Raw genomic sequence first — 13,297 nt, forward strand, 5'->3', positions numbered from 1 at the left:
GTCCACTTTCACTGTAGTCAAAAATTAAATCCCAGATTAGCCCTCCATTACAATATTTTACATTCTGTTAATGCATTGTAAATATGATTCACACACTGGCTTTAATAAACACCTGGCTGCTCTTTTATCTTAATGCAGAATTGCATTAAATGCCCTACCATTGTTAATTTTATTTAATTTCTTGAGAAAAATGGCATGGTCTTTTGAACCCACGCAAGTGGTATCTCAGCCTTGCAATTACAAGTACTATATTAACTACAATGTTATGTAGTCTTAATACCTGTTCGACCACTTGTATGTTGCATACTTGGCTCTAATCTCTTGTGGCTTCACTTTGAACTATCCTTACTTTAAATTTTAAAAGAATATAAAAATTAAGTGCTACCTGATCTTAGGGAAACTTGACTGTTTTTAGCTCTTCAAATTAATATCTATTTCTCTTTCATCCTTAATTCATCTAAGTAGAGTTCTAGAGGCTTGACTAGCCCTAGGCTGCTCTGCAATATGCTGCTTCTCTTCTAGTACGTTTCAGGAAACTGTCTCAGCTTTTTTAAAGCTTCTGTTTGCCCTCTTGTATCGCCTCCTGCCCATATAACTTGTCAATTTCTAATGCAGGTTTAAAGTGATTAATCATTTTTGGGTCCTTTTGTATTGTTTCATATAGAAAACCCATCAGGAAAGAATTTGCACAGAAATCTGGCTACATCTGAGGTACATGTCCATTGTAGTTCATAAAGAGCTTTCCTTGAGATTCTGGAAATAGAGTATGCAGACTTTTTTGTATTTCAAAAGATTATTTGAGGAGACTGCTGAGGAGAGGTCTTCCCAAAATAAACAGGATGGGTCATTTTCCACTTTTTCCACAGGTTAGCCTAAGGGATACCATTAAAGTACCTTGCTTGAGACAACAAAATTAGTCATCTAAACACACAATAGTATGTCATTTTGGTCTCGCATGTATAGGTTTCATGACTGGGCTTTCAAAGGAAAGCTGCAGTGATTGGTTATAATACCTTTAAACAGACAAAAATGTACTGAATAAGATACCTGAGCTTTTAAAACAGCTTGTAGAAATAACTGTTTGTGCTTCAGTTCCTCTATAACTGCACAGTGCTGGTGTGTCTCTGAGGACTAATGGTTTTCTTTATACTTCCAAGCAGAAAGTCCATTATGATGTGGGTTTTTAAATTATTGAACTTAAGTGTTAAATTTGAACTGTAAAAGTTTCATGCTGATCTTCCAAAGTTTCCAAATATCTAGGTAGCCTAGCAGTGATTTAATTATTTCAAAATATATTTAATATATTTTTAAAAGATTTTACTGATTTACTCCTTGATTAAAAAAAGAAAAGGAGTACTCGTGGCACCTTAGAGACTAACCAATTTATTTGAGCATAAGCTTTCATGAGCTACAGCTCACTTCATCGGATGCATGGAACACTGCAGTAAAGTGAAGCTCGGGAATAGGGCAAAACTCGAAGGTTTTCTAGTTTTCTGTGGACTGAGGTACTTAAGAAACTCATGGAATAGTCTATCAGACTATTAAAAAGTGTGCATATCACACACCCATACAGATGCAGATGTTAGACATTATGCAACTTTTAAATGACACGGTCAGCTTGAAATCTAGTCACTTTAAAATGAGCTAAAATAGGTTTCTTGTACTCCACCTGTCCAGGTCTCTCTGCCAATATTTGTGGTTTTACAACCACATTCCAATCACTTTTTTCACCTGTGGCTATGCAAAACTCCCACAAAGCCATTCAAGAAAAGAAAACTGACACGCAACAGTGTTAGATATAAAGTAAATAAACTGAAAAATATTTTTTTAATTATATTCTTAGGGGTTATTACTCATCACGTTAGGTTAAAAGTAGTGTGACTTCTACGGTGACTGTACACTTACGATTGTCAGCAGAGCTGAAAAGTGAAAATACAAAATATTCTGAAAGGTACTGATATTGGAGATCTATCAGTTGAAAACTTGACAGTTCCTTTCCTGTGACATACATTCATGAACTGCCATACCTGGGCACAATTATTTTGCTTGTGATTCCAGAAAGAATGGTGGAGTCCCCTTTTTTTTCTTCCCCTCTTTATCTGACTATGATTGAGTACTGAAATGATAATGTGATGTTTTATTCCATACCAGCTAATTACCTCTGTCCATAAGTTCATATAAATGAAATATGGCAGTAAGGGGAAAAAAACATGAAACAAAGTTCAGCACCTCGCTTGTTTATCCTACTGTCTATAAAACTGTAACTAAGTTGGCTAACTTCAAAAAATTCTACTTTCTGATCAAGTACTCTTTAAACTGTGTGTTCTGTTCTGCTTCCTTATTGATGTTCCTGAGGGTCTTTTCTTCTAGGCAGAAACAAATTCACTATATGGACAACCAGCAAATTAGAGTTTGTTTAAAGCTGCGAGGCAAACCCGCAGTTAGACCAGGGCTGCTCACTCAGTTGCCCACCGGGGGATACTAGTTGTCGGCTCCTTCATGGAGCTGTGAGCACAGGGCGTGTACCTGGTGCAGTTCACAACCTCCTCCGACACCTGCCCCACATCTACATCGGGTGTACCAGGTTGCAGCCCCTTTTCTGACTCCTCCAAAACCACCTCCTCAGGTTCTGGCTTCACTTCTCCATACACTTCCTGATCCATGAGCCCATGAAGTTATGAGACCTCCTCCTGGTACAGGCCAAGTTGGCCATCCACCATAACAGGAGGCGGAAACTGGATGAGGAGGTGCTCTGTGACTGTGGGGCCTATTTCTGATCCTCCCTGAAGTCAACTCTCCAGGCAGAGTTCCTCTGGGCCGCATCCACTGGCTCCCTGGATGTCTTCAAGGAGCAGTGGGTGCTGTCTGTGGTTCTCTGCTTGGTGTTCCCCCTCTGGCTCCCTCCTTTTAACCCTGTGACCCTCACTCCCATCCCTGTTTTCTCATTTGTTGTCTCCCAAATTCACTTAAGACCTGGGTCCTGTAGCCCCTCCCCTTAGGTTGGGGGGAGCAGCCTTTAGATGTGGGCGCCCATTCCCCTGGAACCTCAATAGGTACCATGACTTGCCATTCAACAGAGCCTGCAGTGACCCATCTCTCTGGCATGCAGCAGCATATACCAGGCAGGGCCTGGGTCAGATAGTATTTCTCTGAGCCCCACCAGAGCTGTCTGTGCAACAGCACTTCTTAGCCAGGAACCCTCTTGCTGACTCATAGTGTTAAACTCCCTGTGCTTCCAACTTGCCCTTGATCCAGTTCTTGCCCAAAACTTGTTCAGTCTTGCTCATTCCCTACTCAGACCATGCACCAGCCCTGTTATTGATCTGCTCTAGCCCTTCACCCTGCTGCTGACCCCCTAGACCCTCAGACTGACTCCCACCCAACTTTGACATGTGTTTGGATTCTGATTATGATCCTGATTTGGCTTGTCTATGGACTGTGATCTTGGTTCTGGCCCGTGGACTGTCTCTGACCTCAGTTTCCACATAGCCCTCAGCCCAGTCCTGACTTTCCAGTCCGCTTCGACCCCTGAACCTATTCTTGACTACAGCTCTAACCACCAGGCCTGACTGCCGTGATCCCAGAGCCTGACAGTAGCCATATCAAATTCACAAACTAGGAAAAAAGGGGTTTTTTCTCTGTTATGATGATAATAATAGGTGTCAGTTAACTTTAGAGCATACAGAACTTTCGAACAGAAGTATAACTTTCAAGTGGATGGTTTTCCCTTAGGAGCCATTGTCTATATTAAACAACTGCAAGTAATAGCCTACTTTAAACATCTTGTTAAAAATAAAATTAATCTTCCCTCCAGTTTTGTATTCCATTAGCAAGGACATTTAGAAATGAGGGCACTGTTTACTGTACCTTTACTAGAAATTTAAAGAATTTTCCAATCAAATTCTAGCCAACTTATTCTTAGCAATTTTTAATCTCAATTTGGACTCTTTAGTTAAGGGTATGACTCTGAGATTTTTGATAAGTCTAACCGATTTTGCTAAAAATAGATTTTAATATCTCCTATTAAAGAGAGAGGACTTTATTTTAAATACATGGCTAAGAGCAATTTGACTGAAAAGACAGTCTCTTAGCTGAGAAGCGTGCCCCAAAGCTGCAAGTCCCTACAGGGGGATGAACTCAATTATATAAATATTACTTTTTCCATTCCCTCCTAGTTTGATCCTTTTTGTGATGCTACATGAAGAGAAATGGCAGATACAACTGGAACAGAAGACATTTCATATTTAGGTCAAGTGACAGCTGACTGGCAAAAACCTCATTAATTCCACACCAGAAAGCTTGCCAGCATAACTGATAATGCTAAATGTAATATGTACAATTATAACAAAATTAAGTATGAAAATATATGTTCAGGTTTAAAGATTTTTGGGAACTGGAATAGGGACAGACTGAAAAACTTATAGTTTATAGACTTCTGTTTTTTTTTTTTCAATAGGTTACTATTGAAATTTTTTCACTTGCTTAGATTAACGTAATTTGCACAGAGGAGGCTTGGTATCATCTAGTTTTATAGGCCAGGCCCAGGGATAAACACTAATAACTTCATAGTTACCCAGAAATAATTCTTCTTTGAATGAGAATCCATATACATATTCCACAGCTAGTGACCATGTGTCCAGTTTGCACTCATCTGAGAATTTTCAAGTTAGCAGTGCCTATGCTCTTCAATCCCTCATGCGCTCAGTAATGCTATAAAAGGCAGAGCCACCACCCCTACCTTCAGTACTCTCTTGCCATGATGGTGTGTGTCGGAGCAGCTCCATTTAGAGCCACTTTCCTCTTTTAGTTGGCCTTGTGAGTTAGTCTTTTGGGGACTGTCAAGACCCCCCATTCATCTACAGTACTGGGACCATCTTCAGTTCTTCGTGGCAGACCACAAGTCCCCAGGCTTAGAGCACTGCCCATCTTGTGAGGCTGTTATGCCTCTCCACGACAGCCACACAAGGTGTCTCTTCTGCCTCAATGAGGGACAAATATTCTGAACCAGTGCAAGATCTGCAGATCCTTTTCAAAGTGGACCCAGAGTTTAAGGGAGTCTAACTTGAGGGCCTTTCTGCTGGAGCAGTCCATGCATCCAGATTAATCTTCTGACAGTTGGGGTATCAGAGGTCCTCAAGGTTCTCACCTGAGGCTTCTTTGAAATGATCCAAGGCGCCCCTCAATTCTGCCTCCATACTGAGAAAACACCAGGATCAGCCAGACACTGAGCAGAAGTCATCAGGTAAGAAGAAGCACAGAATACCTTTCCCAAGTTCGGATGTTAATCACGAGATTGTCCTATATCAAAGGTGCTTCAAAGCTGAGAAGATCTCTAAGCATAGGAGCCAGCATGACCTGAGATGACCTAGATATGCTGCAGCTCTTGCCTACCACTGTATCAGCTATACTGGCATCACTGGTGCCAGCTCCACTTCACAAAGTGCTGACAATAGCACAAGCAGGACCACAGGCTCTGTGGCCCAGGGTCGGAGTCTCCCCCTGCATACATATGGAAGCCTCCTGGTGCCTTCCGGGGTCGTAGCACTGTTGCCAATGCCACTGTCCAGATTCCTGGTTCTGTTTTCACCTTCAGGAAGATCTTAGTACCCTCAGTGCCACCAATGCTAGGGAGAAGCCTCCTGGGCAAATGGCAACTGCACTTGATGATAGTTTTCATCATGGCTGTTCTAGGCAGTTCTGAGGAAGGTACTGACCACAACCAAGGACCTGCCCTTGAAGGTTGCTTTTTGACAGGACAGGTAAGGAATGAGGTTGCTTAAAGACTGTTGGGCCATACTCAGATCCCTGGGGGGTCTATACTCCAGCCATCATGTCTCAACAGTTTTACAGGCAGGCCCACTGCTACCACTATAGACCACCTGAGTATGCCAAAAGAGGCAGAAGGCTTCAAAGAAAAACCCTCAGAAGGGGCCACCACATCCCACTGTCCCTCCCCCTCTGTGTTAAGGCAGCAGATTTGACTCCACAGCCAAGGACAGCATACCACTCTCTACCCATCCCTGGCCTTCCCCTCTTTTGGCAACCATCTGGTGCATTTCCACCACGTTTGGTCCAGTATCACTTCAGACCCTTTAACATTGGACACTATGGAGAGAGGCTACATAATTCAGTTCCTCTCCTGTCCCCTCCCTGTCCCTATTTGGGGACCCATCTCACGAGAGTGCTTTACACTGGGAGGGTCAGTCTAAGCTCTTGAAGCCATAGAAGATGGGTCCTTTGATCACTGGGTTAAAGGATTTTACTCAAGGGAGGGTTTATGAGCTATCCTGAATCTACAGGGCCTGAACACGTACCTCAAGAGGCTCAAGTTCAAGATGATGTCCCCAGTATCCATCATCCCATCCCTAGATCAGGACTGGTATGCTACCCTCAATCCCCAGGATGCGTTTCCACACTCTGATATACCAGGCCCACAAGCACTTCCTGAGATTTGCAATAAGAGACTATCCTTACCAGTACCAGGTTTTGCTGTTTAGCCTGTCAGCAGCACTCAGAATATTTATGAAATGCCTGGCAGCAGTGGCAGCCTACCTCAGAATGAGAGGTGCCCAGGTATTTCCCTACCTCGATGACAAGCTAGTCAGAAGTCACTTGGAGCTCCTGGTGTAGGCCTTTACTCTCTCGCTGAGAGCATGAGGGACCAACAGTTTCGTGTGCTGCCCCCACAGACACTGCTAACTGGAAAGTTATCTGCATGTGCACTGGACAATGTAATCCCTAGCTGTGGAATATGTATACGGACTACACATCTCAAAGAACATCCGTTACTGTACAGTAAGTAGTCTTTTTATGTTAATCACATTATGCAGTCAGCAAGCATTTATGTGGAGAGGTTGTGTCTACGTCAAATCATTATCCTGTTACCTCAAAACTACTTATTACTGTGCTTGAAAAATAAGGAAGGCTTTGTAAATGGCATTGTAAACAGTAATGCAAGTACAGTAGTTTGTACACAGTCTTTTGATATTATTTGAGCCCTGTAAAATCTCCTCCAAATACAAAGCTTCTGGTTTTGTTTTTTTTTAATTTGTACTGCCTGCCTAGAAGCAAGGGCCCAGTTGTGTTAGGCATTGTACAAACCTATAACAAAAAGATGGTTTTTACCCAAAAAAGCGTATAATCTAAATTTTAAAATGAGACAACAGATGAGGGGAGCACAAGGGAACATTGAAACAGCTATGGACAGTGGAGTAAGTCCCTGAGACCACACCCTGTCTCTTTAATCAAGAGTTTTTTTGTTAGCATCACAACATAGGTGGGTTTTAAGTAGAGATTTAAAGGAAGAAAACTGATAGTGTAATTCTGTTTTTAAATGCTATTTCAGTCAAACATTTCTTATTTTTAGTTTCTATTTACATTAAAACTAATAAAGATGTCCAAAAATAGACTGATAAATTAATTGTAATAGAAGGTACTTCAAAATGCTGTTCAGAAAATAACTCTATGGCCTCACAAAAGAGACTATCTTAATTCTAAAACCTCAGTTATCACTGGTTTTTAAATTTAATGGAATCAGTTCTTTCTAATCCAGATGTGATCTGAAGTCTGTCCTGCATTTTGGCTGGTGGAGACTAGAAGGTAAACTACCAGCAATCAAATTATTAAAAATATATTCTGAATGACTACTTACCACAGCATGGTGTAATATTTCACAGTGGATTTAAAATCTAGTATATTCTCAGTTGTTCTGTAATGGAACTCTTATCTATCTAATTGACTATTTGATAGGAGTCTTTAGCTGAATACCGTGAAATATGCCTTTTTGAATATATCAGAATAGATTAAAGTTTTAAAGCCTGAGTTCCAGAAATAAATGCCAGATATTAAAAAAGTTTCAGAGAAAAACTCTTTCAATTAAGGAAGAGGATTTATTATAGGAGATCACATAGCAACTTTTTAATAACCAGTGTATATATATATTTTTCTCTCTTCAGGCATCGTTGGCTTCACTGCATAACTGAACATCCTCCAACTACTCATCCACCAGCTGCTCGTAAATTCATTTGGGAGAACCACAAATTCAATCTGAGTGGCACTCCTGGGCAATATGTCCCTTTCTCTACAACGCGTAAAAAGATACAGGAGTGGGTCCCACCTACGACTGCTAAGAAATAATTGAAAAGCCTGACTTGCCTAAAACTAGGTTCTCAATGTGAACTGTACCTTCATTGTTTGGTTGGTTTAAAATAAAAGCCTCTGACAAAAGTAAAAGTTCATTTTTTTATTTTTTTTTTATTGGGATTGAAGAACATTTTTACAAACAAAAATAGGGAGTGTTTAAGAAAAAAAAGTGGGTAAAAGGCCAAATAAAGGATACAGTGTTACCTTTATTCAAATATTTTTATCAGATATCTTCATGTGCTTTTTTCCTCTCTGTGGGTTTTAAGTAAACCTTACTTTTCTAGTATTTATTACATCAAACTGTTGCTGTGACAGTCATTTCTCCTCTTTATAATATCCAGATAGATTTGAAATACAGTAATGTTCCTATGAGGCTGAACGTACAAATAATGCAATGGGGCAGGATAAGTAATAATGGACCATTCCCAACACTATACCTAAGTAGTGCTCCCAGGACTCCTTTCTAGGAAGCCATCTCTTAAATAATAATAATAATTATATTGCAAGTGAGAAAGGAGTGCCAATAAAGGATCTTAGCTTTTTCTTTATAAATACTTTTGGTATTCTACATATACGTACGTGTGTGTGTGTACGTGTACACACACATTATGCTATAGCATGTAATGTAACAATATAAAATATTTTAAAATTTCCACAGTAATCTATATGGTGGAAGTTCATCAGGAGGAGAAAAAAAGGGCTGAATTAATGGGACAAATTTTCATACGCAGACACTTAGGCTGTAATTTACATTTCTGTATCCACAAATGTGCATGCAATGCAGAATTTTTGGACTAAGCCTTTACTGACTGCTTTTGAAAATTTGTTCCAGTGTATCTACATACATTAGTGGTCATTACATAGATGTCCCAGGGTATTGTCTGCTTATACATGGAATATTGTTTGCAATGTTGTAGCTGTGTTGGTCCCAGGATATGAGAGAGACAAGGGTGGGTGAGGTAATATCCCTTATTGGACCAACTTCTTTAGGTGAAAGACATAAGTTTTTGAGCTCCACAGAGCTCTTTTTCAGATCTGGGAAAGGTAATCATAGTGTCACCGCTAAAGGCAAGGTGGAACAGATTGTTAAGCATAAGGCTTTAATACGTTGCAAGAAAATATTCAAAATGAAGTGATCAGTTACCACCTCTGTAGTCGTAGGACTGAAGATTGACTATGAAATCCTTAACAGATATTGCATCCTCCACCAAGAGGACAGCTATAGAGTCCCTGAAATCCATCCACCAAATAGTGATCAAAGCAGCAGACAAAAAGGTTGCCATCATAGTTCAACTGAGATGACTATGTCAGTAAGGCAAACTGACAACTCGGACACCACCTACTTTAAAGAACTCAAAGAAAAGGGCAGGAGGGATAGCTCAGTGGTTTGAGCATTGGCCCTTCTAAACCCAGGGTTGTGAGTTCAATCCTTGAAGGGGTCATGTAGGGATCTGGGGCAAAAATTGGGGATTGGTCCTGCTTTGAGCAAAGGGTTGGACTAGATGACCTTCTGAGGTCCCTTCCAACCCTGATATTCTGACACCACACCACAGTTCACCCAGGAGTTCAAGGATATAATAAAAATCTTCCCCAGACAACGTCAAGAGAAACTTTGTAACTTCATCCCCCAAGGATCTTCTACATGCTTCCCAAGATATACTAACAAGGGAATTTAGGAAGACCCATCTGGCTGTGGCACTCTTACTGAAGGAATATCTGTACTCCTAGAAACCATTCTCAAACAATTCACCACACAAAGGGGCAGTTTCTTCAAGGACACAACCGACTTCCTCCCGAAATTCTACAACATCAACAACCTCCCTCAGAACACCATACTTTGCTACCATGGATGCCCCTTCCCTACACACCAACATCTCTCACCATGACAGCATCACCCCTACCTTGGATATCCACCCCAAACATCACCAAACTCATCCATTTCATCCTCACCCATAACAATTTTACATTCAACAACAAACACTTTGTCCAAACCATGGGAATAGCCATGGGATTAGGATGGCTCCCCAATATGCCAAACTCTTTGTGGGCACTTTGAGGAAGAATTTCTGTAAAAATGCAACACAAAACCCATGATATATCTGAGAGATATCAATGATATTTTCATCTTCTGGACAGATGACCTAAACTCCATCATAGATTTCCACCACAACTTCTACAACCATCCCCCATCCATAAAACTCTCTAGAACACTGCCACACCAGCATAAACTTCCTGGACACCACAGTCAGTTTCAGCATTGGAACCCTACAGACAACTGTATACAAGAAACTCGCAGATCCCCACACTTACCTTCACAGATCCAGCGGCCACCCCTGTGACACTGATTTACCTTTCCCAGACCTGAAGAGGAGCTCTGTGGAGCTTGAAAGCTTCTCTTTCACCAAGAGAAGTTAGTCCAGTAGATGATAGTACCTCACCCACTTTACCTCAATATGTGGCATAAGCAACCTCAAATCCTGGCACCCTCTTCTCCCCCAAAAGGAAACAGTTCTTCTAACCTAGAACCAGTACCTTATATGGTGATAATACATAACCAAGAGAACCATTTTAAACCCAAAGGCATAACAAACTCGGAAGATCCTAAGCTAATTGAAAAGGAGAATATAGATACTGTCCATGTAGAGTGGTAGGCCACAAGGGAGTCCCACTGGGGTATATCCAGCTGTTGAGAGTAGTAAAATATCTGGATCACTAGAAGCCCAGGCAAGAGACTGAAGGAGCATGTCCCAAGTCCCACTATTCTTTGTACTTTCAGAGGATTGTGGGATATGACGAGTCTTGGGCCGCCATCTTACCCTTTTTTTTTTTTTTAAAGTCACATAACAGAACACTAAGCACTGAGAGCAAGTGTTAATGAATTTGAGATGTAAAAATGAGAAGCTGGTCACAGTAGAGCCCTACTGGGATTCTAGAGATGGAGATAGGATGGGGAAGATGTATGCATGAGGGGGTACCCTGAATTCCTGGATGTCTCCTCAGCCTGAGCCCTCTTTCCTGCTCTCAAAAGCATATACTAAAGTACAGGATTGCAGGACTGCAAATAGAGAGATTTCTGACCCTTTTTATTAATTGTGAGACGGATAATGGCACCAAATGGAAGAAAGACTGACAGGAGCTGTAGGGCTAAAATCTCAGAACCATTCCCACATGTTATCCTCCCAGCTGGGTCTATGAGGGAGTACCACTCATCCTACAATATGAGTATTTGTGCCCTTCTTTTATTGTCCATTGCATCAATTTGGGCTGTGAAGTTTTCATTTTCCTTGCCTAAGCTTGCTCTTGGAGTGCTGTTGCTTAATGTAAATTCCAAATCAGATTGTTTCTTGTGCACATGTAAGTCATGAGCCCAGCCTTTTACATTTATGTTCAACGGTACTGTGTCTTATAATGAGTCCAACGTTTGTGTAATTAGCTCTGCTTTTTGCCATCCTACTGGAGCTTTTAAAAGCTCAAATCTTTATCAGGGTTAAGAGCTGAAACACAGGTCACAGTTGATGCAACAGCTTGTCCTGGCGCAGGTGTAAACTGAAAAGCTTGCTGCTTCATAACCAGCTGGCTTATTCTGTTCCTTAGGTGTTGTGGGTTAGATTCACTGTCTTGTACCCTGTGTTCCGATTTTCTGAAGTGTGCTCCACCTACTGTACTTTGCACTGTTGTACAAGGTGCCGGCTCAGTTCCCTGCTGTTTCCTGTGTGACCTTGGCAAGTCACGGAGTGTGCCTGTGCTACTGAGCTCCTCCTCTGGGAGATGGGGGTCACAAGTACTTCTCTGGCTCAGCGAAGTGTTCTGGGGGGCTCAGGTGCTACACTAATAGGCGCAATGTAGGCATTTAGATAGGGCAAAGGTGAATTAGGCCCTGTAAGTTGTTCAAAGGAGAAATCAGGAGAGTGAAATGTTCATTTTGGTACCTAATAAATTCTAATGGGGGAATAGGGAAATCTCTTGTGCTGTACCTCAGCTTCTCACTGCTGGCATAAAAAAGAATGACAGTTACCAGCCTGGGAGATAAAAACCACACTTATAAAGCTAGGGCCTCTCTGGGCTGGTACATTAACAAGGTGTCTACAATACCCCGGATAGCTGATATTTTAAGAAAAGGAGCGAGTCTCTTAATAGTACTTCAGTTACTCACCCAGCTAATGTGTTAAGTGTGGCTTTATGCCTTCGGGAGCCAACTACGTGGGAAAGATCAAAGTAACAAATGACAGCAGACACATACTCACCAGAGCTTTCCGTCTGCTGAACTGTCAAGCCTCAAACTGTCATCCTCCAACTCTAAGTATACCAAAGAGGTGAGAGTAGCTCCTTCACGCATATGAGCCAATACTAGCTCCAAATTCCAAAGCAGCCTCCAAAGAAGAGATCTTGTTGGGACAGCTGCTTGTGTGTGTCCTTTCCACATGAGCGCTTACCATGTGATATGTTAATTTAGATCAGGGGTTCTCACACTGGGGGTTGTGACCCCTCAGGGGGTCGTGAGGTTATTACATGGGGGTCACGAGCTGTCAGCCTCCACCCCCAAGCCCTGTTTCATATTGTTTTTAATTTATAAGGGGGGTCACATGCAGAGGCTTGTTGTGTGAAAGGGATCACCAGTACAAAAGTTTGAGAACCACGGATTTTGATGGACAGTGGTCAGGAGTTCTTTTTCAACACAGTGGCTGGTAACAGGAATGGCCATGAAGATTCTCCTGTGTTAGAGAAGTCAAAGAAAGGAAGTTCTGATTATTTCCTTTTTGATTATAAAAACTCTCATTGGCTGAGGCTAAATACAGTCCATGTACAGTGTTTAAAGTTTCATAACCATAAGCTTATATAGGAGCCAGTCAACATCACTCCTCAGACTGCCTCAGTGACATAAGGCATTCCTCTATCTCAGGGGTGGGCAAACTTTTTGGCCCAAGGGCCATATTGAGGTGCAAAACTGTCTGGAGGGCCAGGTAGGGAACGCTGTGTCTCGCCAAACAGCCTGGCCCCTGCCCCCGTCAGAACCCCCGACCCATCCAACCCCCCTGCTCCTTGTCCCCTGAACGCCCCGTCTTGGGAACCCACCCCCTATCCTACCTTTCCCCCGCCCCCTGACAGGCCCCCTGGGACCCCAGCCCCTATCCAGTCCCCCCACTCCCTGCCCCCT

At 42.0% G+C, this 13,297-nt stretch overlaps 1 protein-coding gene across 1 annotated transcript in view; it reads left to right on the plus strand.

Moving 5' to 3' along the window:
• Window positions 1-8,232, plus strand: part of NDUFA12 (NADH:ubiquinone oxidoreductase subunit A12) — a 34,640-nt gene extending 26,408 nt beyond the window's left edge. The window contains exon 4 of the mRNA XM_037885037.2: window positions 7,956-8,232. Within this exon, the coding sequence (XP_037740965.1) occupies window positions 7,956-8,136 (181 nt within the window). The 3' untranslated portion in view covers window positions 8,137-8,232. The remainder of the gene's footprint in view (window positions 1-7,955) is intronic.
• Window positions 8,233-13,297: the final 5,065 nt, after the last annotated feature.

Source organism: Chelonia mydas, chromosome 1, assembly GCF_015237465.2.
Source record: "Chelonia mydas isolate rCheMyd1 chromosome 1, rCheMyd1.pri.v2, whole genome shotgun sequence".
NCBI classification, from domain to species: domain Eukaryota; kingdom Metazoa; phylum Chordata; order Testudines; family Cheloniidae; genus Chelonia; species Chelonia mydas.